At 38.8% G+C, this 26,751-nt stretch overlaps 2 protein-coding genes across 3 annotated transcripts in view; one reads left to right on the top strand and one right to left on the bottom strand.

Moving 5' to 3' along the window:
• Positions 1-336: 336 nt before the first annotated feature.
• Positions 337-8,313, top strand: cpap (centrosome assembly and centriole elongation protein). Of its 2 annotated transcripts, none has more exons than XM_084122885.1 (15): positions 337-442; positions 1,522-1,911; positions 2,214-2,328; positions 2,552-2,699; positions 2,797-2,878; positions 3,220-4,537; positions 5,017-5,140; positions 5,314-5,479; positions 5,595-5,849; positions 6,045-6,120; positions 6,786-6,967; positions 7,159-7,299; positions 7,521-7,605; positions 7,702-7,822; positions 7,909-8,313. In XM_084122885.1, the coding sequence occupies exons 2-15, from the start codon at positions 1,546-1,548 to the stop codon at positions 8,099-8,101; spliced, it is 3,372 nt and encodes a 1,123-aa protein (XP_083979011.1). In that variant the 5' UTR covers positions 337-442; positions 1,522-1,545; the 3' UTR covers positions 8,102-8,313. The 2 variants fall into 2 exon arrangements, with proteins under 2 accessions (XP_083979011.1, XP_083979012.1); XM_084122886.1 differs by lacking the exon at positions 337-442 and adding an exon at positions 1,108-1,245.
• Positions 8,314-11,560: 3,247 nt separating this feature from the next.
• rnf17 (ring finger protein 17) overlaps positions 11,561-26,751 on the bottom strand; it is a 43,797-nt gene continuing 28,606 nt past the window's right edge. The window contains exons 16-37 of the mRNA XM_084122691.1: positions 24,899-25,031; positions 24,654-24,807; positions 24,423-24,538; positions 19,861-19,975; positions 18,809-18,920; positions 18,415-18,639; positions 18,185-18,329; positions 17,994-18,106; positions 17,452-17,542; positions 17,243-17,355; positions 16,912-17,159; positions 15,396-15,559; positions 15,134-15,253; positions 14,396-14,476; positions 14,136-14,258; positions 14,001-14,057; positions 13,765-13,872; positions 13,229-13,352; positions 12,868-13,006; positions 12,382-12,568; positions 11,946-12,043; positions 11,561-11,868 (exon numbers count right to left, since the gene is read on the bottom strand). Coding sequence (XP_083978817.1) covers positions 11,948-12,043; positions 12,382-12,568; positions 12,868-13,006; positions 13,229-13,352; positions 13,765-13,872; positions 14,001-14,057; positions 14,136-14,258; positions 14,396-14,476; positions 15,134-15,253; positions 15,396-15,559; positions 16,912-17,159; positions 17,243-17,355; positions 17,452-17,542; positions 17,994-18,106; positions 18,185-18,329; positions 18,415-18,639; positions 18,809-18,920; positions 19,861-19,975; positions 24,423-24,538; positions 24,654-24,807; positions 24,899-25,031 — 2,764 coding nt within the window. The 3' untranslated portion in view covers positions 11,561-11,868; positions 11,946-11,947. The remainder of the gene's footprint in view (positions 11,869-11,945; positions 12,044-12,381; positions 12,569-12,867; positions 13,007-13,228; positions 13,353-13,764; positions 13,873-14,000; positions 14,058-14,135; positions 14,259-14,395; positions 14,477-15,133; positions 15,254-15,395; positions 15,560-16,911; positions 17,160-17,242; positions 17,356-17,451; positions 17,543-17,993; positions 18,107-18,184; positions 18,330-18,414; positions 18,640-18,808; positions 18,921-19,860; positions 19,976-24,422; positions 24,539-24,653; positions 24,808-24,898; positions 25,032-26,751) is intronic.

Below are 26,751 nucleotides of genomic sequence, written 5' to 3'. Positions count from 1 at the left end.
ACAGTATGGAATTGTTTCCTCAACGAAATAAAACGTTTTTTCAATTCTGACTTTTTCCCTTATAATAGCCTATCTCGCGATTCTGAGACAAAAAAAAAGTTACAAGCCTAAACCAGAGAATTGACTCAGATTTATTAAATACGAATTGCGAGATAAACTTGCAATTATGAGGGATAGTTGTAAATTAAAGGTGGAATTGTGGGACAAAAAGTCGCAATTACCTTTTTTATTTTATTATTCTTATTATTCCGTGGCGGAAATACACGACGGAGGGGAGGAGCATAGGAAAACTGCAGCTCCCATCATGCACCGGTGCTTTCGTTTTCATTCGTCTGTCTCGCGGGCTTTGCTTTGTTATGGCGGTATCGTTCGAAACTCACCAAAGTTCAGACGTCAACTGCTGAAATCTTTAAATACCCGCCTTGGCAACCCCCAGACCAAGGTATGACATATTCATTCACAGCTCTTTAACGATTTTTAAAAGTGATATTGTATCGAAAACTGGATTTATATTAGAAAATGCTTACAATCTTTCTGTGCCTTAAAATACTGTTTTATAATTGCCGAACACAACCAGTGTTAAAACTTAAATGCGCCGCTTACCTAGACAGGATTTTTGTCGTCACTGGCAGTTTATTTCAGTTCGTTATTTTCCATTTATGTCAATTGCAGCTTCAGAGGCACTGACAGACAGACATTGTTTGATTGATTGTGTTGTTTATCTGTGTGTGAAATAGAGAGCTTATGTTATTACAGAATTGGATAAAAGTGAGATGCTATGGATTTTACATTTTCATCTCTAACAATTGGTCATGCCCAGTAACGTTAGTTAAAGTAGTAAAAGCATTTCTCCCCCAAAAAACGTAAATGTGGGTTGAAGTGAGCCATTTACTCAACTGATAGTGATGAGCTTTCCATTCAGTTGCAGGAAATAATATTAACTTACTGTTATAAATACTCTTCGAAAACGTTCAATTATCCTAGTTAAAATATCCTATTTCCAGGCTGGTTTATGAAAATGTGAAAAGTGTGCAGCAAAATAACACTATGGAATTGGACTATGCATTATTAAATTGTATTTTCCATTTATCTTTCTTTAGACCACAACTTAAGCAAAAGGTGGCACAGCTTACCCCACTACAAATACCCCTGGTTTGACAGACAAGGCTTAAGCCTAGTCCCAGACTAAAATGCACGTTTGAGCTGTTTTAACTGAAAGCAACTTGCACTGACATCTTAAAATATGTAAGTGCCATTGTTTCGTCACAAGATGCACACCAGTAATTCTTTTCTAAGGAAAATGTAAAAATAAAATAAAAATATACTTAAATGTCATAATTGAACTAAAGGCTAACTTAATCTAATCCTAACTTAATCTAAGGCCTGTATGTGAAACCAGGCCATAGAAATAAAGTACTCTACTCTACTCTAATCTTCTTATCTCTCTGTCTGAATAATTGCACTCAGTGGAGTTAACATGACCAACAGTTTAAATATGAATTTGTGAACCCACCTTTCTAGGGTTTGAATCAGGCCAACATCATCATGTTACCATCTCCAGCTGGACTCCAGCAAGGGCAGTTTCACTTCCTCTCTCAGTGGATCCCGGATAGCTCCCGTGCCGGGGTGATATTAAAAGGTTCCCCAGGAGAAGCCAGTTCTGGGTCAGTCCGGAGTAGCGGCAGTCTGGTGGTTCAGGATCCAGATGACTCCTTTATCTGCCAGTTTGCCCCGCTCCCTATCTCCCGACGCAGCAGCTCTGCCAGCGTGGATGTGTGCAGTCCAGGTGGAAGTGGCAAGACACTCGGGGAAACTGAGTTGTTTGATGCATCTTTAAACAGTGAGATGCAAAGTATGCAAGATGTTTTAAGAAACACACGGGATCTCCCATTAATAGCTAAGCTTGAACAGGTGAGTTAGGGTCCACAATTAATGTGAATTTTGCAGAGATCTTGCTTTAATAAATTTGTCTGCTTCTTTTCTTCTTGGGTATTTTAATTAGTTAATTTCATCCCATATGTCAAGATAAAGGGATGATCTGTTAGAATTGCTTGATGGTATTTTACTTTTTTCACAATTATGTGAAATAATTTACAAGTCTAATAATTTAGATTTCTTATGATGTTGCTTAGTCAAAGCATTTAAAGCAACAGTGTTTAAAATGTTTCAGGTTTAGTTTTGTAAATTATTTAATGACTTGTTTGTTTATTCAGCTGAAGCAAATGCAACATCGCATGCAGGAGCAGCTAAAAACCCATCAGCAGGAGCAGCTGTTTAGATTACAGCATGAACCACAAAGACTTCTGGGAAAACCACAGAATACTGCGGGTACATGATTTATGGTGCATGTGTCATTCGCCTGTATGCTAAGAGCTCTTATTTAGTACATTTAACCTTGGTTGAACAACAAAATTGAGCCCTCCAAGCTGTTAAGGCATTGCATCACACTTTGAATATACATAACACTGTTTGGTCTAAACTTCACTTTAAATGGTCGATAACCATCAAGACAGGATGAGCTTTGACTAACTTTCTCCATATGCTGCTCTAGAGACCAGTATGTTAAACCAGGAACAAAGTGTGGTGGAGTTGAACACTGGACATAATGACAATGATCCTGATTCTGAAGAATCCTTTGAGTCAACGATAGAAGATCAAACTCTATATAGAAAAGAGTGTAACTCAGAGCCACGGGACAGGTAAACTTCAAAACTGCAAGATGGGATACATTGCTTTGACAATGGACAAATGTATTGTGTCAGCCTGGTTAACGTGTTATGTGTGTATTTGTTTTAGACCTATCAAATCAGGTTTGAGAACATTTGAGGAAATACTGGAAGAGCAGCTCAAGATGGAAGACCAGAGACTGAAGGGCAAGGTCAGTTACAGAACATGGGGTTACTTAATGTACAAACCTTAGACGACATACAAATTAATGTTCATGTTGAGAATGATGTGTGCAGCTGAAGACTGAGGAGATGATGTCAATGATGTTTGGAATCAGTAATAAATACAATATTTTTCTCAATATCTTTATAAGCAGTTTTTCTGTAGATGTGACCAAACAGAGTTTGATAAGTTATACCTATTAAATGTATATAAGTATCCTCTGTGCAGTACAAAGCATATATGTTGCATTTTTTTATTATGTAATGTGGCCTTATTTATCTTCATATCCATGTCTCATCTTCTCGTATTTTTTCATATTCACTTATGTAGAATGCTCCAGCTGAAAGTATGAAGGTAAAGAGACCCTTTCTTAAACGAGGAGAAGGTCTGGCCAGGTTTAAAGGGGGAAAAGCCGCTGTACAATCACACAGAAACAGTCCACCTAACCCCAATCCCTCCTTGTGCCCAAATCCAAAAGTTTCCCAAGGCCCAGACATGAAGTCCAAGAAGAAGTCCATAGTAAACAAAACCGAAGGCTCAAAATCGGCACACCATGTGATCCAACGCAAGACTGCTGTGCTCAACAAAGAAAATTTTCCTCAGAATAAAACTACAGCACTAGTCACCAAGATGACAGTTCAACCTCATGTTCTTGTTGCACACCAGGGTCAGAATATGGGCTCCATCCCAGCTCTGTTCCAGCGAAAACCTTATCCCTTATCCAAGCAGAAGATCAACAGTGGCACTACAACAGACGACAATAAAGGGAGAGCATGTAATCGTGTGGAGGATAATGCCTGTGTTGCAGAAAACTCATTTGAGGTGTGGTTTACGGAGCGGAGGGAGCGCTGGGAACAAGATCACCAGCTTGAATGTGCCGAACTCGGAGAGTTTGAGTTGCTAGAAAGAGCAGCAGATGAAATATCCTTTTCCAGCAACTCGTCCTTCATCAGCACCCTTCTTCACAAAGATCGTAGACGTCTCTCCTCCACACCCATCAAATCAACCTATCTGTCTGCACAAGGGCCCACAGTAGCTCCTGGTCCCACGTTGGGTCATAGTGTACCAGTGCCTCCTATAAACACAGCAATACAGAGAGATGTCATTGGCACAAGGCCGAACGAACTAATGAGAGGGTTCTCTGAAAAGGAAACTGATGAAAAGTTGGATGACAACAAATTGTGCAGTAACTCAGATTTGCAACCCCTTCCCAACATGTCCAATCCACCCATAAGCCACTGCTTTCAAGTGCCCACCACTCTGCCTTATGATAAAAGCACCTATCAAGACAGGGACGGAGCCAGCAGTCCAGAGGGAGATGAAAGGAATTTAAGTAACAATGGAGACTCTACTCTCGTAGAATCAAAGGCCCAGTTAGAGTTTGATGACGATGATACCTGGAATGAACCTGAGGATGAGTCCTGCTGTCCTGCAGAGGAATCCTTAACAGAGAGGGCGCTGAAAAGGAAGGTTGCCTTCTCCAAGGGGGTAAAAGCAGTAGGTGGTAGTCCACATGCAGTTGGAAATCACAAAGAAGCTCCATCAACATGCCAGTTGGTATCAAAGCTGTTTCCAGTGCTAAAGGATAAACCTTCTCCTCCAGTAACTGTGCAGGAACCACAGAACATGCCCAGTGAAGAAGGAACAGGTAACGGTAGAAGTTTTGACGGTCTGCATACAGCTACTGAATGTGCTTATTTGCTTACTGAAATGTTTTTATATTTTAAATCATTATCATTGCAAGATCTTCAGACCTGCTTCCTAATGAAGAAATGATCATAATCAATGCTGTGTAAAACTAAAACAAAATGGATGTCTTCAGTGTCACAGCAATTATTCTAACATGCTGATATGGTGCTCAAGAAACATTTCTTATTATCAATGTTGAAAACAGTTTGATTAAATTTGGACAAGTTTGATCAATATAATGCATCCTTTCTGAATAAAAGTATTAATTTATTTACTAAACATCTTACTAACCCCAAAGTTTTAAACTGTAGGATACATGCATGATTACATTTCAGGAAAAACCTCTAAACTTCTTTTCTAAATGTGCACATATGTAATGCAGTGGTTACATACAGTACTTGCATGATCCTACTAAATCCTGAAACAATTTTTTTTTAGCTCAATCGAGACTTCTTCGTGAGCGTTTGGTGGAGCTGGAAACAGAGATTGAAAGGTTCAAATCTGAGAATGTGTCACTGGTCAAACTAAAGCAGGAGAACCAGGAAACAAGAGATAATCTCAAGTATGGACCTTTACCTTTCTTCTTTAAATACTCAAAATACTAAATGTGTAATTTGATAAATATTTCAATATTGTTCACAGCTAAATTGCAAATGCCTTGGCAATATGAATATACAGTTATTTGTCATGCCTAAAACAAATATAACTGAAAACTTAACTAACTTTCCAATACAGGAAAGATAGGGCTGAATTTGAAAAGAAGAGGATGGAGGAAATTGCAAAGTGGGAGGAGTTTAAAAGGGAGGAAAATAAGAAACTGCAGCGTGAAAAGAAGCTTTTTGAAAAGCATGCAGCAACTGTGAGAGCAAGACCTGACAAACAAGAACGAGATGAGATCCAGGTCCGGTTTAATTATCGTCTATTGAAAAAGTATAATTTGGACACTACACTATTTGTTATTATAATGAATTGTTTGATGTTTTTTCAAAACAAATGATGGTTTATGTCTGTATAAGGCTCTAAAGCAGCAATTAAACGTGCTGCAAGAGGATCTGCGCAAACGAGAGGCTCGTTGGAGCAACACACAGAGCCGTCTTCGGCAGCAGGTAGACGCTTTGAGTGCAGAGAACGCGTCCCTCAGAGACCAAGTGCGGACACTGGAGAAACTACGTCTCAGTGTGTGGAAGAGTGCTGAGAAAGAGAAGGAAAAAGGAAGGTTCTCAGCATCTAGCAATAGAGCTAGTACTGGATCCAAAAGTACAGATTCTAGGGTAAGTGTGGATTGGCAGGTCTGAAGGTCCTTCCCTTCATAGATGGGTAGATTCAATGCTTTTCTCTTACATGCATAACACTAAACAGTAATTCCCAGAGGATTGCTTATTTAAATAACTTAAATATACCTATAAACATGTTCATTTGTGTAAGCTTTCACACTCTTACTAGTATGTCTGTTTTTGTGTGTCTAGAGTCCCTCCCTGAGTGCAAAAAGCAACAGCAGCAGAAAGGGAAGTCCAGAGACACAGATTCCTCTCACAGACTCGGGTAGGTATTATTTATCAACATCACTAGTGCATATTTGTGCTTTAGGGTTGGGTATCTTTTTAATTTTAATGAATCCGATTTTGCTTATCGATTCCTGATTTAGATTTTTTTTAAAGTAGATATCATTCAAGTCTTATTACAAAACATTTCATTGCAGCTGAATACCATGAACAAAAATCAATTACAAATATTGTTACAAAAGTTATTAAGTCAACAGCGAGTCAATTTTGTTGTTTGATCAATGTTATTATAGAAACGGCAGCAGAAATTTTAGGCTGCTGTCACTTTAAGAGCTACACGGATCCAATATAGTTACACATGCGTTTTCTTTGTCAGCTGTTTGCATTCACTTAAGACATAACCGACTGTTTATGAATATTTCGACATATTTTTGTGTATTTGTCCGTTCAAAAAGACGTAGAAGAGGACTCAGTTCAGTATCGCACACTTTTAAACCGCTTTCTGTGCGCATGTTTTGGATGTGTGTGTAGCACAGAAAACACCATGCATATTAAAATGCACACAAAGGAATCGATAAGAGGAATCTAAATTTAAATTTTATAACAAGTATCCGATTCTAGAATTGGAATCGATTTTTGATTCCCAACCCTTGTGTGATTACATTGTAGCATGACTCACAAATAATCAATCACATTTTGCCACAGCTTTTTTCCCTGAACAAATGAAAGAGGCTATCAGCTTCAAAAGGGAGCACGGTCCAGTGGGAACTCAGTGTACAGATGGACTGGTTATGACTCAGAGGAACCATGATGCTCCACTGATTAACACAGCTGTCATCGGACAGTCAGAGGAGGAACAGGAAGAGATCACACAGTCTGACAATAAGGTAATATGTCTTGTTTAGTTCCAATTCAAAGCTCAGATAGTGCTGACATTGAGGGAATGCTATTTCAAACAAAACTGAACCACACCCTTCCATAAGGGAAGTGTAGAAATGACGGTCACATTACTAAAGTTATCAAAATGCCCAGTTTCTAATTGAATTCGGGTTCTAACTCATATTGATGTATGTTTCAGATTGAGAAGGTTCTTCCTGATGGAGGTCGACTTGTTGTTTTTCCAAATGGCACTAGGAAAGAGCTCTCTGCCGACGGACAGACTGTCAAAGTCATGTTTTTCAACGGGGATGTAAAACATACAATGCCCGATCAAAGAGTGGTGAGGCATGGACTCTGAAGAGTGCTGTTTCCATCTCTTATTAGGAAGTTTACACCATGTAATGATCAATCATTTATGTGTGAAAACATGTTCTTCCATCCATTTTAAATGCTGTATTTGTGCTGTTTTTTGGTGTAATTGTATTTTGACAGTTAACAATTAAAACTAAGTGAATTTAAAATCAGCAATGCGTTTCAATTAGTAATGCCATTCTCTTTCAGATTTATTACTACGCTGAAGCTCAGACCACACACATCACCTACCCTGATGGGATGGAAGTGCTTCAGTTTCCTAACAGTCAAACAGGTGGGCCTGAATTTCTTTCAAAATTAATATTTAGAGGTCCAGTATTATGTCCAGACTACATTTTAAGTCTTAATCTTCCCCCCATGCCTATTTTAGAGAAACACTTTCCAGATGGTCGTAAGGAAATCACTTTCCCTGATCAGACGGTCAAGACTCTTTACCCTGATGGAAGAGAGGAAAGTGTACTGTCAGATGGAACAATAATACAGCTGAATCCGTGAGTACAACTCATGGCCCTCCACCTCAGTGTGTTATAATAAAGACGTATTGAAGTCAGAGCATTTTTATTCTGCTTTCTTTCAGGGATGGTAGTAAGGTGATCCAGTTTAACACTGGCCAGCGGGAGATCCACACCTTAGATTTTAAAAGACGGGAATATCCAGATGGTACGGTTAAAACCGTTTACTCAGATGGACGGCAGGAGACACGATACCCAACAGGACGTGTGCGGTTAAAAGATGCACAGGGTAATGTCATTATGGACACTAAGACATGAATGATCCACAATACTCTTGTTTTAAGGAAGGAAACATGGCCTTGAATGAATTTAAGTGAAAGAATGTGTGTGCATTTTGTAAATGTGTCAAGTATTTATTTCTGTAAAAAATAAATCTTTTTATGTTGAGTTTAGTTTTGTGTGCGAAAGGTATAGTTCTAAATGATACTTTTTTGGGAAATAAAATAGGCTTGATGCCATTCAGTGATAAATGATGATAAATTGCCTAGTCAATGTTGGTATCAGTAGAATAGGTCACTACAGCCTTGGCCAAAAGTATTGGCAGTGACATACATTTTGTTGTGCAAAGTTTGCTGCTTTCAGTGTAACTGATCATTTAACTAGTGTTTAAAGGCTTTTATTGGCAAAAACATTTACAGTGTTGATCCTTTTTCTTCATAACCTCACTGGATATCAGCTTCTGGGCCAAATCCTGACTGAAGGCTACCCATTTTTGTTGATTGACCACAGGTTTTCTATGGGATTAAGATTTAGAGTTTGGATTTTAGGAGTTGCCTGGCCACAGGTCAAATTTCAATGTAATGATCTTAGAGCCACTATCATTATCCACTTGCCTTGTGACAGTGCTCCATCATGCTGGAAAATGCACAGATCATCACCAAATTGCTCCTGGATCGTTTTGATACCATCCTTTATTCTTGGCAGTGTTTTAGGGCAGAATTGTGAGAGAGCCCATTCCCTTAGACACCACACATGGATGGTCTCAGGATGCTTCACTGTTGGCTTGACAGGAATCATGGTAGCTTTTACCTTCTCAGGACAATTTTCCAGATGTCCCAAACAGTTGAAAGAGGGCTTCATCAGTAAAAATCTATTTGTACGTGCCGTCTAATCCTTGTATTTCCTGCAGAATTTCAGTCTGTCATTTATATTTTTTCTTGGAGAGAAGTGGCTTCTTTACTGCCCTTCTTTACAACAGGCAATGTCTAGACTTCGCCTCATTGTGCGTGCAGTTGCACTCACACCCACCTGCTGCCAATAATAAGCAAGTTCTGCACTGGTGGTGACATGATTATGTAGATGACTTTTCCTTGCGGACACTCCTGGGATGTCCTGAAGCCTTCTTTACTGCAGTTGAACTTCTCTCCTTGAAGTTCTTGATGATCCAGTAAAAGGTTCTTTCAGGTTTGTGCGCAAGGCCATTTTGAGGCAAAGTGATGATGGCTGCATGTCTTTCTTTGGAGGTAACCATTACTAATACAAAAACACAATGACTGGAAGCACTTCCCTCCTTTTACAGCAATTAGTCTGCTCTTATGATCCAATCAGAATGATAATTTCACCCGACTAGTACTTGTTCACACTTTCCCATGTGCTGATAACATTATTAGTGAAATGTTAGCTGGTCATTTTTGTGTCATGCCGAAAGAAATTGGGTTTTAGTCAAAGTAAAAGAAAAAGTTTTTTGCCATTCTTTAAAATGCATCTGATCACTCAAAAACCCAGAAACAATGGGAATCAACACATTAACTGAAGCAGAAACTTTTCGAAATAAATTGTCAGCTGTAAATTAGAGTGAGTTTTAAATAATTCCTTATGACCAAGAGGATAAAGGAATTAGTTTAACTGTACTGGTACCTTTTACTAGACTAGCATCATTCTATGCAATTCCTCAGAAAGAATATGGACATATATTTGGTTCATAACCTTTTTTAAGATAATTTAAGGGTCACTATGTAACTTTTGGCCCTCTAGCGATTATAAAAAAAACAAAAAAACATGCATTTTGCAGAAGAACATTGTTTTGGTTGTGCTTTGGCTCTGCGTGAATATGGTTGTCCTACTGCTTATAAAACATTCATTAATAGGCTTAAGAGATATAACCAGTTTAGATCTCAAGGAAAGGATCTCAAGCCGACTAGCTGAACACATTAGAGTAACCATTAATAGACAGTGTGGTGTTAGAAAGCTACATATGACAATTTATCTGTTCAATAAAATACCTTACTCCCCTGTTGAGTGATAAAAACAGCACTTCACTTTTACAAAATTTCCCAAACCAAAGCAATTTTTTCAAACCTTTATTAAGAGCTCTGTCATGTTCTTTTTGCAAGCCGGCTCTTCTCTGGTCGCCTTTTATTTTAAAATGGGTGACTCCCTGGAGGTTTGCGATTTAGTTGCTCCATGTCAACCTTTATCGCTTGTTACAATTAAACTAGGCTACTCCCACACCATACATGCATCAACGTAGCTGGAACAACTTTTCTCCATTTACAGATATGACAAGACACTCACAGACAAGAGTCTTATGTAAACAATTTCCCACAAAAACCATCCCGCTAGGGATGAATCAGGGTAAGACAAAAACACATTTTGGAAGGATTGATGTATTAATTTCAAGTCTTGTTAATTTTGAAGAAACAGTTACAGTGTACCTTTAAAGGACAATGATTTAAGATAACGTAAAGTCAAAATTTCTTCAGGATAAAAGTGCATCAAAGATGTCTTAAAGTCTTAAAGGGTACATAACATACACAGTTTCACCTAATCTCATGTTAATCTTGAGTACCTATAGAGTAGTAGTGCATCCTTCATATCTCCAAAAAGTCTTTAGTTTTATCATATTTATAAAAGAAAAATACAGCTTTCCGATTCTCTCCGGAAAAAGCCGAGCTCCTGGAGGCGTGCCGTGGGCGGAGCTATAGAGTCAACATATATTCACTATGTGCTGATTTCCAGCAAAAGACAGAAATCCAGTTGTACTTGCATGAATGGGGTCTTTTATCACTGGGACCGCTCCACGTTATAATAGCAAACGATGTGCAAATCCAGCGTCGACCTGGGCCTTGTTAATAAAACGTTCGTCACTGAAATGACCAGAACACACAACCGCACTTGCTACACTCCGTTGCTGCCCCGGAAAAACAAACTGCATCCACTGTTCCTGTAACGCTGGGTTCTTTGGGAAGCTGAACACGGTAAGCTTTCCCTCACATCCAAAAACACACTTTGGAGACATTCTTGAACAAATCCTATGCAGCGCTGCCGATGATTTCCTGTTGAAGCGCGTTGATGTGCGCGGTCTCGCTCTCCTCTGGTCGACGTGTGCGCGGGCGCGCTTTTCCGAGAGAAATGCTCATATAAGGAGTTCCACTCTCGTCTACGTCATTAGATCCACGATCGAAAAAAAACATCCGAAACTTGTACCAACCCGGAAGTAAGATTTTCGGCACAGAAATTCTCCGTTATTCGTCCAAAATATTTTTTTAAAACTTTGTCCATGTTTAGCATGAGAATCCATCTCTTTAACACTGTAAACAACTCTGAATACATGAAACACCATTGTACCCCCCCTTTAAGATAAAAGTGTATCAACAGGTCAATTTAGTCATTTGTTGACCACAAATGATGTGCAAGGATTTACAAAATTAGCAAAAATTGTCAGTTATGATTTTGTACAAACACTTGTGAGCCAATAAGTCACAACAAGACAACACAACAAGTCAATAAGAGTTTTTATTCAGCTCTGCTGAACAGATATCTTAAACATCAACAAAATCTTTCTGCTACTTTGAAGCAGCCTTAAATTTTAATAAAAATATTTAACATAAAATTAAGCATAGCTGCACAAACATAAAACTGGCCAAATATATTAACAACTGCACAAATAAAGTAGCATAAACCCTTAAACATAAACATAAAATGCTTAATCATAAAATGAAACTACTACACCAACATAAAAAGTTTTGCCTTCAAAAGCTATGAATGCTGACGATCCTCAGTGTCACTGCCACAACCTACAGAAACTGAAAATAAAACATGACAGATACACAAATGTTTAGACAAAAATTTATTTATTTTTAATTTATTTAATCTCACTTACCTTTATTCATAATCAGCAAGGCCTCTCTCCACCAGACGTGTGTGGACAAGTGTTCCATCCGCATTATACAGCAACACAGTCAGCTGTGGTTCCGCTGCCTGAATTGCACATTTGGATAGATTTACACATTCATGCAACTGCTTTCCAATTGACCAAAACGCATCTTAATACCAGGTTGTAAACAGCCTTAATGTTGTATGAAAATTCTGTTCCCTTTTACACCTTTGGTTGTCTCTGATTAGTATGAGAATACACAGTTGCATTAAAATGTCTCAAGTTAAATTCAACTTTAGCTTTTCATTTACACCTCCATTGAATGTGAACTCCAACATTTAAACGTGGTCAAGAGCGATCAGATCATGATCCAGTCACCAAAAATGCATGTTATGCCAGGTGTAAAAGGGGACACATTTCTGCAACTATGAATAAGGCGTACAGTGACCACCGCAGTGAGCTCTCCGTTCAACAGGTCGATCATCTCCAGCATGGCTTTCATAGTCCACTCAGGCCGATAAGGTATCCGCTCCATCTCCAAGCTCACGTTTGCTGGTTTGAAGCCTGCTAACTTGACGTAAACAGCTGCACAGGGATAATGATGGAGGGATGCAGGGAGCTGCCGCAATCTGCAGTGACAACACACATGCATATGTTTTTTGAATGTTATTTGATTTTGAATAGGGTTGTAATAAATTAGTTATTTTAATGCAGTGGTTCTCAACTGGGGGCTAGGACCCTTTAGGGGGCCTCAAGCTGACAATGATTTAACAAGACAAAACAAAAATAGCTAAATTTACTAAAATTACATTTTTAAGAGTGAAAAACCTATAAAAGAATTTAAACAAGAACGAGGCCTTAATGCAATTACAAAAATGGCCTACACAAAGTTTTGCAATGCCAATAGTTGTATAATCTACAGTCTTACTTGTTTACTGGTAAAATGTCATCCGAGCCAAAATCCACATGTCTCACAAGGAGCTTGAGAGAGGGAGTGACTTCAGAAAAGCCCAGTAGCTTCGCACGATAATATTTACCATCACTGTATTCGGCAAGACAGGGACACTCTGCACACAAACACACAATGAAGAACATCCATTCAACAAATCGCTTGTTTTCTGCTGGAGCCTATTCTAACGGGCCACAGGCGAGGAATGAAAAACGTATGGTCTCAGATTTTAGTTTCTTAAATAAACTTATACAAAAGGCATGTATGCAAACACACACAGTACCACTGAGGTCTTTGTCAATTGGTTATGGTTCATATCAATGTGATCAAACATAAGCACCAATGGGGAAGTCTGTCAGCAGGCTCAGGTTTCCAACACTCTCATTCACACGCTGGAGAGCTTCCTCCAAACTCTCTCCCTGCTCCAGTTTTCTCAGAGTCTTTTCCAACACACACAGGAACACCTGCAAGCACACATCAGATTCAATGAAAGCAATGTACAGTAAGTGACTGTAAATGAGCAGTCATATTTACAGCCGTACTGCAGCTCAATAGGAATCTATTCGATCTGGAATTTCATGTGAGGGTGAAAGATTTTCCCATGCTAATTTCACAACAGGTTCAAGTTGGTCACAGATTTGCCTCGTTAAAATCAGAAAGCTACCTCTATGTAAGCTGTGCAGGACAATTTTTGCCAGTGAATTTTCTCTAATGTTACTGGTTCTTCTAATACTGGTGCTGCACTTCAAATTTAAGACCAACTCTTTGAGACTACAAATTCATAAGGTGTATTTTTCTACATGAATGTCTGATGAACAAGGCCAGATAATAAACATGTGACGGAAGGTTTGAACACTGACCCATCAGCTCACATACCTCATTAGGGGTGCGGATATGCTTGACCCTGGCGGGGAAATGTTTTCTTTCTTTAGGAATCTGGAGTTCTTTATAGACCCCTAAAACAGGCTGGGGCTCCTCCAATCCCTAAAAACACAACACCCTGCTACTAAACCAGCTCTGAAATTTTAGTAAGCAAACTGAGTGATTGCTATGAAATTTATTTCACCAGACATTGAGGAATTGTACAACGTCAACAGAAATGAAACTTCTACCTCTGTGTTTAGATCCCAGTCATCCAAATCAAGGGCAGGAGGCTTAACCACATAATCCTGGAAAGAAACAGTGTCAATATCTACACCTCACACAAACAAAACAAACCCCCTCCCGCTAATCTCCACTGATCAGACCTCTTGGCTGCTGATGGCAGGGTCAAAAGTGGCATATTGGTGGTGCACCATGATCTTGCTAAGAGCCATGCCATCCACCATTATCTCTACCGTAACACAGTCAGATGGATCCTCTGGGTGTTCCTACAAAACAACAGGTTTACTGGGAGAGAGCTGACTGCTTGTCAACACATGATGATTTGACCTGAAGTGATTAATACAGTTCCTGCTGATTCATGAAGTGGTGTAGATGTAAATAAGTACATGCAAATTTACTTTACCATAATGTAGACATTGACTGAACGCCCAAGTAGCAACTCCTTCATAAGCACCACAGCATCCCACTGCCATCCCTTCCCGATCTGTAACAGTTAAAGACTGATACTTAAATCACATTCAAAGAATTACTTTGAATTTTACATAAATGAATGAACTAATGAACTATACAAATATTTGTATAATACATAAAACACATCCTGTTTATAGGATTTATATATTTTTTTATTTTGTGAGAATATTTATAAAAATAATGTCAGATTGCAAACCCACTTTAAATGGTTCTAAAATATGCTTTATTTTCTTTATGCAAAATTACATTTTATGTCGTACATTTTATTTATATTGTTTATGGGATGAAATATGATCATACACAAAATAATTGTAGAAATCTCACAGTTAAGAGGTTAAAAAAGGGTTTCCTGGGGTTTGTGAGTTGGTTAAAAACTAATAAATAAAAATCAATGTAAAAAAAAAAAATACTTTTTTAAATTATTATAAAAGTTGAATAAAAACAACACGTGACCATTAACTGCCAAGAACCGTAAATGTGTTTAATTATTGAAATACTAATTTTAAAACTCGTGGTACCTGAAGTAAATATTTTTAGGTCAAAAAGGTGTATTATTATTTTTTTTATTTTTTTTGTGGGAAATCCCTGGTTTAAAGGATGCACTGCTGCAGATGATCACATTGCCCAGTTTACATTCCAAGTGATCAAATTCAAATTACCACTCACGTACCGGTATGACTCCATTTATCTGACAAGGCACACAGAGCTGCGGCACATCCTCACAGAGAACCACTGGGTACACGTGACAAACCGGGATGCTCTCCACAAGTCCCTGATCCACATATCGGACCTGTAACAATTACATCACAAACTGGTAACAAAACAATACAACCCATATTGTTAAGCCAATTATATTTGATCAGAGAATTTGGGATTTATAAATAAATTCACTTTCACACAGAAGTAATGTAATGCAACGAAAGCACACTGACCTTCACGTGTCCTCCAATGACCTCCTGCACCTGACCTCTGTACCAGAACATGTCGGTTCCCATGACAGCACAGCCCAAAACTCCTTTCCAGTTGTAGTTCTTCTGTCTCGGGAGAGTTTTAATGTGCTGTTGCAGCCGCTCCCGCAAGCGATCAAACTCGCACACTAAACAGCAGAAAAAAGAAAAATTAGTACTGGGAGAGGACATATAATGAGAAACAACATATGACCATGGTCATCTTTTTCAACTTGAGAATTGTCATAAGGTGTGTTCGCACACCATGTGTTTCAATTAAAACAGACCCTAGTTTACTTGCTCTGTTAGTGCTGCCATCTGAACCCTGGTGCGCACCACCAAATAAGCGAACCGAGACGAACTCTGGTGTGGTTTGAATGAAATATAAACGCAACACAGACCAAAGACATGTAAACGTTTAGTCCGGACCAAACTAACTGAACTAGTGTGAACACACCCATAATTGGGTGTCACATCACTCGGCTGTTCTGTGTAGTTTGGCCGCCACCTCAATGCATCCTATAAATGTTGTCACATATGTCTTTGCACACATCCAGTCCACAGTCCATGTGAGAGGTAAATTTGGTGAATGGTAGCTCTACACATGCAATCATATAGGCAGTGTTGTATTTTATTTTTAGCTCCTTTTCCTTCTCATCATGTAGACAACGGGTTAAGTAAAATTTGAATGAACATGTAATATAGTGCATACATTTAGCAAAATGCTCCTCTCTAGAGTTCTTTTTTTTCTAGCTGACTAACAAGTTTATGGACATTGAATGGCTCTTCTGAGGCAAATGTAATGGTATGTGACAGTTTACAAACTGTTTTATTGAGGTCTTTCCCCATTTGTAACACAGATTACGCAATTACATAAGACAATACATTTCAGAAAGTTGTAGCGTTTCTTTTAACATACCTTCTGGTGTTCATTCATGCTTATTTCATCTTATAACTAGTAGTAAAGCAGAAGAGATGATCGGTTCACATGCCGCTTAAACTGAAGCGCTACAGTGATCGGTCACGCCGCATTAAAGAGCACAAAAACCATATTTATTGTTTGTATTTCGAGGTAAAATTGGCAGAATTTGAAAGCTGAGAATTTGTTTATTAAAAGGAACAAACATATTAAAAGCAACATTAAAAGTTACAAAGCCCTACAAATTGTTCAACAGAGATGAGGACTATTTGAAAAAGTCTGATATTTTTTGTTTTGACATTTTTCTGTCGCATGAAGCTAACCCTTCCTTTCCCCGTGCATATTTTGCACCCCAAACTCATTGAGTGAAACTGGTGCACAGTCAAATTTTTATAACGGCAACACAACAAAAGATTTGATAGGCTACTCAGAGAACACGCAGGTAAAAAGGCATTACATGCAAATCTCATTACAAATATCAGGATAGCAAATCATAACAGAAGTCATTTACATAAAATGTAAGGCTGAGAGAGATGCTGAAAAGTTGTATTTGTTTTAGCTACCAATAAAAACTGCACACACCTGCTTGGTGTGTCATTGCGTAAATGACACCTTGTTCAGAGATGGCTGAGATGCTCATGAGCGCATTTCCGCAGGGAGGCAGCTCTGGAGGGGGGTAAGAGCGTGTCCGCACTCTCTCTGGTGGTGGGCTAAAGCGAGGGGTGGGTGTGGGCGGAGTCTGAGATGGACTCACTATTCTCTGTGGCTCAGGAACCTCCTCACTCAACACACACTCCTCTGAAAAGACCGTCTCAGATGTGGAAGCAGCCCTAGGAACAGTTTACTTCAGTATATGCAGGGCTTGACAATGTTCGTCTGAATTACTAATTTCCTTCAGTGACATTTTTCTTACTTTCTCTCCTTTAGTGCAAGCCCTTCACTAATGAGAAAATCAGCAAAATTGACGTTTTGACCGGCCCGGTTTGAACAGAACAGAGACACAAGCACTGGGCTGGCGGTTGGCTCCTGAGAGGGAAATTACACACACAGAATCAGAGACAGGAACTGGCTGTAATAGAGTTAACTTCTATGTTTTTTTCATTTCTTTACATTCATTCTAACCTTTATGTTCATTACAGCCATGGCACCGGTCAAGTAGAGAGAGATAAAGTCACACGCTGTGGCTGTCCACGTAGAGCGACCACCAGCTGGCCTGAGAGTTAGAAGAGGAAGAGAACATAAATTGCTGAATTAAAAATATATATATTTCCCTGTTACATATGCCAAATGATCAATGAAAAAGTTGTTTGTTTTGTGATAGAGTCTCTGCAAAAATCCTCCAGGTCCTGCAAATTCATTGGTTTTCCAGCATCTTCTGCATATTTGAACCCTCCAACAGTGATTGTATGGTTTTGAGATGCATCTTTTCTCACTAAGAACAATTGAGGGACTCAAACAACTATTACAAAACCCAGCTTATTTTGTTTAAAGATCTTATTTTTCTATTTAATACTGCCCTTTAGAAGCTAAATATGATACTTCCATGATTCCCTGAAGAGAAAATGGGTACAATTTACTCTATCAGCAATTATTTTTTCTGCAAAGTGCAAGTAAACTTATGACTGCAACTGTATATGCACAACTATGGGAAAAATATAATTTACCTTATACCACTGAGGTTACATTCCAGTAGGAAAGATCCAATCAGATCCGCACAGAGGGGTCTGAGATTGTTCACATGGAGATTCACTTTATTACCAAAGTCACAACGCAAAACCTATAAACACACACCAGTTTAATTAAACAGCAGATTCCCACTCTTTCCAATTTATTCAATAAGTGTGTGCACGAATACCTCTGCAACACCACTAATGGACACGCTGCACACTTTTCCTCTTTCCCAAACCCCAGTGTTATTAGCAGCACAGAACATCTCTGCTTCCCAGTGCATCTCCTGCGGCTCAGACTTAGAGAAGAGACTCTTCAGCGTGTCGTGGATTCTGCAAACATTGCGAGCAAAATGGCAGTGTTACAACTTCAAATGCATCTGATGACTATAGAATATGGACTGAGGAAATCGGGCACCTCTTCAGCTGGCTGTCAAACTGCAGCAGCTGCACAAAGATGTTTCCAGGGGAGGTGACATGCGTCACACGAACTCTGATGTCTTTGAGACAGGTAGGCAGACTCAGGCTGGGCTTCAGCTCTTCAGAAGCAGGAGGGGGAGTCGGCACAACAGACCGAACTTCCTCTTCAAATGGAGGGTCCCAAACGGTCGTCTCCAAGGGCTGGGTGTCTTTAACCTGGATCCTGATAAAGCAGGAGAAAATGAACATGGAAAAGAATGAATTTTACAGCTTAGCTTGAATGAGCGAGCAAGTGGGGAAAAAAGAAAAAGGGACAGAAAGAAAAAAAAAAACAGAAAGAAAGAAAAACAGAAAGATGGTCCAGATGTTTCTTTGGTCTTTTTACAACTTACTGTTTACTGGAAACAGCAAGGCCACTTCTGACCAGTATGTCCTCAATACTGGTTCCTGGAAAATCGTCCCCAATCTCATACAGACACACAGGCACAGGTCTAGTGTTGGACTCTGAATTAACGTGAGTGACAAGCAAAAATGTACAGTATACCACATTACGGAACATTACACATTACATCTCATTATGGAAAATTTATATAAAAAACTACAGAAATGTAAACATTAAACTTGCTTAAAAGCATTGATGCATCTCAGACTCAGATGTCTGTGTGTGTTTATAAAGGGTGTAACGGTTCTCTGTTTAAATATATATAAAATAAATAAATAAACTTAAAGTTTTCCACCCACGGTTCAGGTTCGGCACTCACTTGCACCGCGGTTTCTCAAATCTGACGACACAGACGCATCTATAATATGGTTTGTTGAGTTAGGATAATGTAGGTTTCTGTCGATGAATACACATTCTATCTTCCTGTAAACTTAGTTCAATAGGAGTGCCATATGCTCTAATATGACCAGTCGTTTATGCCGTCATCACCCAGGTGTTGATAACACGTGAGCGCAGGTGAGACCTGAACAGCACACATAGCTATCTGTGTTTAAACTAAACTCATTTAAACATTCAAGTGGAAGTAGAGGTGAAAGAACTTGCGCACATTGTGAGAAGATTTGTGTGTGCAATCATCCGAAGCGCACACACACAGAAAGTCGCGTCTCAGACAGTGTGCAAATATTGAGTTCTATTTCAAGGTATGTGCTTGAATGGACAAATTCACAAAAATATTGTAAACAGTCAAGAAAGACAACATGTGTATCAGTATCAGTGTATGTGTATATGTAGTGGACTAACTATTGACTAACTATTAACTATTGCTTGTAGTTCGATTATTTGTTCATTATTTCTTCATTTCTATTTGACAGTAGTCCTTTTTCCCTAAACATAGCACTTACCGAACCGTACCGAAACCATGAACCTAAGAAATAAAAACCAAACCTTTTGTAATTTGAACCGTTACACCCCTTGTGTTTATGTCTGTAGGTGTAAAGTTACGTTTTGGCACAACAGTGATAAGTTTATGCTCCACAAGTTCCTTAAACATATCACAGGCTTCATCACTCCATGTTTTCTGCAAACTGACCACATCATTCAGACTGCACCACAAGGCCTGAAAATAGATGGACAGATAGGCTTCCTTAAGTTGGTTATTTATCAGAGGTCTCATGCCGATGATTGAAGTGTGCTTGTAATGCCTGGTTCAGATTACACGATTTTAGCCCGATTTTGGCACGATCCGTTTGATGTAGGGTGTCGTGGGGATTCGCAAACGACAACGGGCGTCGGGACGCAAGATTCGATCGTTTCATCTCGTATAGTGTGTCATAGTGGGCGACAGTGAGTGAGTGTGTATGTGCGTGTATGTCCGAGTGAATGAGTGTGTGAGACGGCTCGCGATGACTGGTCGGAAAACAACGTGTAGTCTGACATGTTTCTTGTCCACGACATGACAAGATTTTTAGGAGTCAAAATCGTGTAATCTGACACAGTGACTATCGTAACAGACAAAAAAATCGTGTAATCTGAACCAGGCATAAGACCTGCTTTGACAGGATCATTCTTACTAGTGGGATGCTATCTGGTGCTGCAGGGTAATTTTCACTGCACATTTGATTTTAAATATTGAATTTAATTTTTATGTTGACAAAATCAAAATGAAACAAACAGAATTCAAGGGGAATGAAATGATTAAATTTACACACTTGAAGGATTAGTTTCATAGATTTAAAATTGACAGAATCATTTGCAGTAGGGTGTCAGAGTAGAGTATCGGTGAGGAAAGATTGAGGAACAGCCGATATATAATCTACTTGGGTCCTTTAACGGAAAAAACTGGAGCATGCATGATCTGGATTTTCAATATTTAGCAGTGGTGGACAGTAACAAAGTATTTTTACTTTGTTACTGTACTTAAGTACATTTTTCAAATATCTGTACAAGTATATTTTTGGAAACTTTAACTTTTATTTCACTACATTCCAAAGCATAATATCATACTTTTTACTCCACTACATTTCATAAAAACTTGTAGTCCCTCTTTATTCTGAACTGAAGAGATCCTCACCTGCATAGAGACATGAGAGCAGTGTCCAAATCATGAACGTTTATTGTTGCAAATGAAAATCATATTTTTAGGTCATGACAGTCAGTTGTTTGTGAGCTGTTTAAGCCCATTGTAAGAAATGCTTGAATGTGGACATGTCCATATTTGTATTACAGGGTAGGTTTAGGTAAAAACTAAACATAACGTTAAAACAACGCAGATTAATGTCCATGCATCTTCCCCGCTGCTGTAGCGGTTTCAAATAATATAAAAATAGTATGTTTGCATAGCGTTCTTCTTAACCCTCTAGGCGCCACGGTCGAGTTTACTCGACAAGATGCGGCACTGAATAAAATGTTTTTTTTTTTCAAATAGGGCGTCAAATTTCATTCGACCTCCCCTCCACTAGATTGCAGACATGTCATACTTCATCCCCGACTCAAAAAAAAGTCATGCTTCTATACAAAATCTTCGAGCTAGAGCGCATTGAATCAGTGCGAACAAAAGCGGAGCTAGTGTGCGAGTGAGCCATTTTATCAGAGCAATATTGTCAATGTCAGCGAGTATTTGCATTAGATTATTATTATTATCTAATGGCATCAATAAAGCTTTCCCGCAATGAAGTGTTGGGTCTTCTATTCGCGGACCCTAGTTGGGGAATATCTGCCTTCAGAAGATGACGGTGATTCTGAAAGTGAAAGTAGCCCTACACCAAGCACAAACGGTGAATCCTTTGCCCAATGTCAGTGGTGGGAACAATGTTTCCCGGGGTCGAGTGTTCATCGCGAAGTTAGCAGACGTGTTAGTGTTGTGGGAAACGAGGTGGGAGATTTTTTACCGATTTTTACCGCGCTAGCCAGCTTTGTCTTCTGACCGTGTGCCTCTCCGCAATCGTGGCGACAGTATTGTGGTGGAGACCTTGTCTAATGCCACTGGGTATGTTAGACGAGGTCGAAGTATTCATAGGACAGTTAGGGGGCAATGACAATGACAGTAGTCCGAGCTGTGCACACTCGGCGCGCGCGCGAGGCAGATCTGGCCGCGCCCGCACTGCTCGTAACAGGAGCAGAGGCGGTGTCAAGTTTTCAAGTTTATTTATATAGCGCTTTTCACAATACAGATTGTATCAAAGCAGCTTCACAGTATTAAATTAAAATAATACATCAATGCTTGTTTCTAGTGGAAAATGTCCACGTTTGGTAATGCTGATCAATAGTATTGTTGATTGATTAATTAAATTAAATATCCCAAATATCCCCAACTGAGCAAGCCAAAGGCAACAGTGGCAAGGAACCGAAAAACTCCATCAGGTGACCTAATGGAGAAAAAAAAAACCTTGGGAGAACCCAGGCTCAGTCGGGGGCCAGTTCTCCTCTGGCGTTTATGAACTAGAGGTTGGATTTAACTGTAAGATTAAAAGTATTATATGAATGCCTGGCTGAAGAGATGCGTCTTTAATCTAGTTTTAAACTGGGAGAGCGAGTCTGAGCAACGAACAGTATCAGGAAGACTATTCCAGAGTTTTGGAGCTAAATGTGAAAATGCTCTCCCTCCTTTGGTGGATCTGGATATCCTAGGTATGACCAAAAGCCTCGAATTTAGTGATCTTAAAGAGCGCGATGGATTATAGGGCGATAGAAGATCCGTTAAATAGACTGGAGCTAAACCGTTTAGGGCTTTATAAGTCAGTAGCAATACCTTGTAATTAATACGGAACTTTATAGGTAACCAATGTAGTGATGATAAAATTGGTGTTATATGATCATATTTTCTTGATCTAGTAAGAACTCTAGCGGCGGCATTTTGGACTAACTCTAGCTTGTTTATTGAGGATGCAGGACAACCGGCTAATAAAGCATTACAGTAATCTAGTCTCGAGGTCATGAATGCATGAACTAATTTTTCTGCATCAGAAACTGATAGCATGTTACGAAGCTTAGCAATGTTTCTAAGGTGGAAAAAGGCTGTTCTTGTAACATATGAAATATGATTTTCAAAAGACAGGTTGCAGTCTAGTATAACACCTAGGTCTTTTACTGTAGAGCAGTGGTTCCCAAACCTGTCCTGCCGGCACCCCAACACTGCACGTTTTCTTTGTCTCCCTAATCAAACACACCTGATTCAACTCATCAGCTCATTAACCCATGTGATAATGAGCTGATGAGTTGAATCAGGTGTGTTTGATTAGGGAGTCAAAGAAAACGTGCAGTGTTGGGGTGCCGGCAGGACAGGTTTGGGAACCACTGCTGTAGAGGATAAAGTAACAGGACATCCTACTATGTTAAAATAGTAGGGTGTGACACGGGGCAGAGGGGCTATTATGCATAGTCTATCGCAAGCTGATGGGAATGCCGGCTTTGTGTGTCATATGAATAATATATATGTGCCCCATACATGGAATCAAAGTGCCTACTGTATGTAGTAAATGGAAAATCTCTACAGCAAAAGGCCAACGCTACATGCATTCGGTTTGTTTCTACCATTTATTAGTAATGATTTACACAGTTAGTTTACAACTTACTATTTACCTGAGCATTCAGTATTGTGCAATATAGCATTACAGAAGGTGAGGGACATTTTGGGGGAAAGAAGTGCTGCATTTTATCATTTAAACATGTGACTTTTCATGAAAATTCTATAATCCAAGATGGCCGCCACCTTATGATGTCATAATATGCAAATTAGATGGGAAAATGTAATCCCTACATAAACTTTGGGTCATCCTTAATATTTCTCTATTTTACAGAAAGTCTCTATCTTTTATCACTTTTAAGATATAGCCTTTTGAAATTAAGATGTCAAAATTGAACGTTTTAGGAAAAAACCTCTGGCGCCTAAAGGGTTAAAATGTTAACACATTTTGCCCTATGTGACATCCGTTTTCATACTTGCAGATATTGAGTGTCTGCATAATCTTCCTTATTGACTAGTGCAGGCTACTTAAATTTATAATTCATAATGTCAGAGCTGTAACCAATTTTATATTTTAATCTTCTGATACATGCAGCACAATCAAGTGAAAATTGCTGCGCACCATAAATGAAAAATCTATTAGCAAAAGTGCTTTTCTTCCTGTTTTCTTTCAGTTTCATCGTAAATTAAGTAAGCTTGCTCCGGCCGGGAATGTTAAGTGCAGGCCAGAGGGGGAGTAGGGAATGGGGACAAACGCACCAGGTACAAGGTACAAGGTACAAGGTACAAGGCAACAGTGCCTAATGTGAGTACACCCTAAGATACAGGATATTTGCACTCTCAGGTATGTTTGTTACCATGGCATTAAAATGAAAAGTATGTGAATATGAAAAGTACTTGTACATATGAGAGGCAGCACAATCACAAGAAATCTTGCCATGCACTGGCAAGTAATTATTATTTAAGACTATTCTATTCATTTGGATATTGGGGAACCATAGTTGTCAAGTAAGTTTCATTCATATTTAAACCCCCTTTAAACAAGTATAAAATTTCATACCTGTATTGTCCCTCATAACCAGAATTACAGGCTAAATCTTACCATTTCTGGCAAAGCAAAGAACTCGTCCTTTATCTGTCTCAGATCTTTCACGGAGAGAGTCTTTCTGTAGCCAAAATCCACATACCGAACCTCGACCATCCGACCACCAGGGAAACCTGAGAGATAAACAGAGGCCTTAACCTTCATACATTTTATCAGAGCGACAGTCTTCCTTTACTGAATGTTTATATGTTTGATATGGTGTATACACACACACACACACACACACACCTGTGACCTGAACCCTGCACCATTCTTGGTCATAGCTAGCGACGCAGGCCTGTGAGATAGAAGGGCAGTAGATCTGGAACTCCTGGTCTGCATTAGGATGACTGTAACAGTCTTGAAGCTTTGAATGCAACAGCAGGTACTCCATATTTTCAACCTGCATTCACACCAAGGGTGAGTAAATCACATTTTCAATCATTCATTTAATTTCATTAGGAATTTATAATAATGTGTGTTTTTACACCCACTTGTTGTACATAGAAGTCTGACGGTGAGTTTACATGAGCAACCATAGCGTTGAACTCCACATTGATTTTAGGGAGAACTGGAGGGTAGAAGAGCAGGGGCACACTGCCAGGAGCTACTATAGGAGAGTAGAATCTGTACACACAAGTTTCAGATCAGCATTGTTCATATTAACAATATTAGCAAAACTATAACAAAAAAGAGGTGACAATCTAATTGCGTTTACTAGGGTTGGCAAAGTTAATGTGTTATTTTTGAAAACATTTCATTAAAGCTTTGTGTAATGGTTCACCAATAAGCATTTTTTTTTTCTGTTTGGACATTCAGGCATTTCTCATTTTCACTAGCATTTACATTTTTTTTATTTGCCGATGCTTTGCCAAAAATACTATTCAAGGTATACATTTATCAGGGCATGCGTTTCCTGGGATTCAAATCTTCTCACTTTTTAAACTACATTATTTTATATTTATTAACAAAACAATTTACTACAGATTTATAATTTGCTATATATATATATATATCATTTAGAGAGAGAAGCATAAATTAGAATATTAGAGCATTTGGATTGTTGTTTGCAATTTGTTCTTATTTTATTAGACTTTTTACTTTTTTGCATTGAAGAAAAGTAGATTTTTGTTTCATCTCTCGCCCTAAGTGATGCATGACTGACAAAAATGATCTCAGTTAAAGATTTCATTGTTCAATATACTGATAATAGCAGATGAAATCTAGATAGGATTAGATAGGACAAAGAAGGAAATGCATGTGTGCTGCAGGGGAGGGAGAAAAAAATAATTCTCAGATGCAGCACAATTCTCTCTTCAACAGAATCGATTCGCTTTTAACCCAAATTTCGCCAGAGGACTGAGTGCCGTCTAGAAACAGATGTATTCTGCTTGCTTCCAATTCCACAGACATAAAAACCCTCCAATTTAGGGGTGTGCGATATCACGGTTTTTGATCGTGGATCCGTTTAAGTTCTGGCGTCTCAGTCTCACAACGTGATGTACATTCACATCAGATGTTAACGCAGAAGTCGAGTTACACTCACGGGACACTGCAATTCACAAAAGTTCATTATTTGCATGTGCTTTAAGCATTGCCGGTTAAACATTTCATTCGCGGGCTGATGCGCTGTCCTAACATGCGTTCACCCGTAGCTCACAGGCAATAAAAAGCCTGTCAAACAGTGCCTGATAACTGGACTAAGTTATCTTTCGGATCTTATAGCACTAAAACTGTCAAATACACATGTGGTTTACGTAAACACAGTTGGTTATGTCTCTAAAGTGAAAGCAAACATTTGAGGGGAAATCTGGTGCGTGTATATTAGATGCTTCGCGTGCCGGTCTTAAAAGTGACAGTAGCCTATAGTAAACATGCTGCCGCTTGTCCTTAAAGGGAAAGTTCACCCAATAATGAAAAGTCTGTCGTTTACTCCCTCTAATATCGTTCCAAACCTGTATTAAATTCTTTCTTGTGCTGAACACAAAATAAGATTGTCATTTTGTTTTCTGCTTCAGTATGTGGGTAACCAAACAGTTGCTGGTCCCCATTAACTTCCATAGTAAGAAAATATACTATGGAAGTCTGTGGGGTCCAGCAACTGTTTGTTTAGACATATTCCTCAAAATAACTTTTATTTTCAACAGAAGAAAAACTTATTCAGGTTTAAAACTTGAGAGTAAATGATAATTTTCATTTTTGGGAAAACTATCCCTTTAAATGTTAATAAAAAAACTAAACACAGAAAATCACTCCCTGCTCTGAGAACTTTAATAGAAGCTTTAAGAAGAATCAATGTATAATTTATACAATGAAGTCTATGTAGCGTTTTATTTTTATATTTGTT

The sequence above is a fragment of the Abramis brama genome, assembly GCF_963993115.1.
Source record: "Abramis brama genome assembly, chromosome: 8".
Taxonomy (NCBI): Eukaryota; Metazoa; Chordata; class Actinopteri; order Cypriniformes; family Leuciscidae; genus Abramis; species Abramis brama.
Note: the sequence above shows the minus strand (reverse complement) of the source record. Positions and strands in the feature narration are given on the sequence as shown.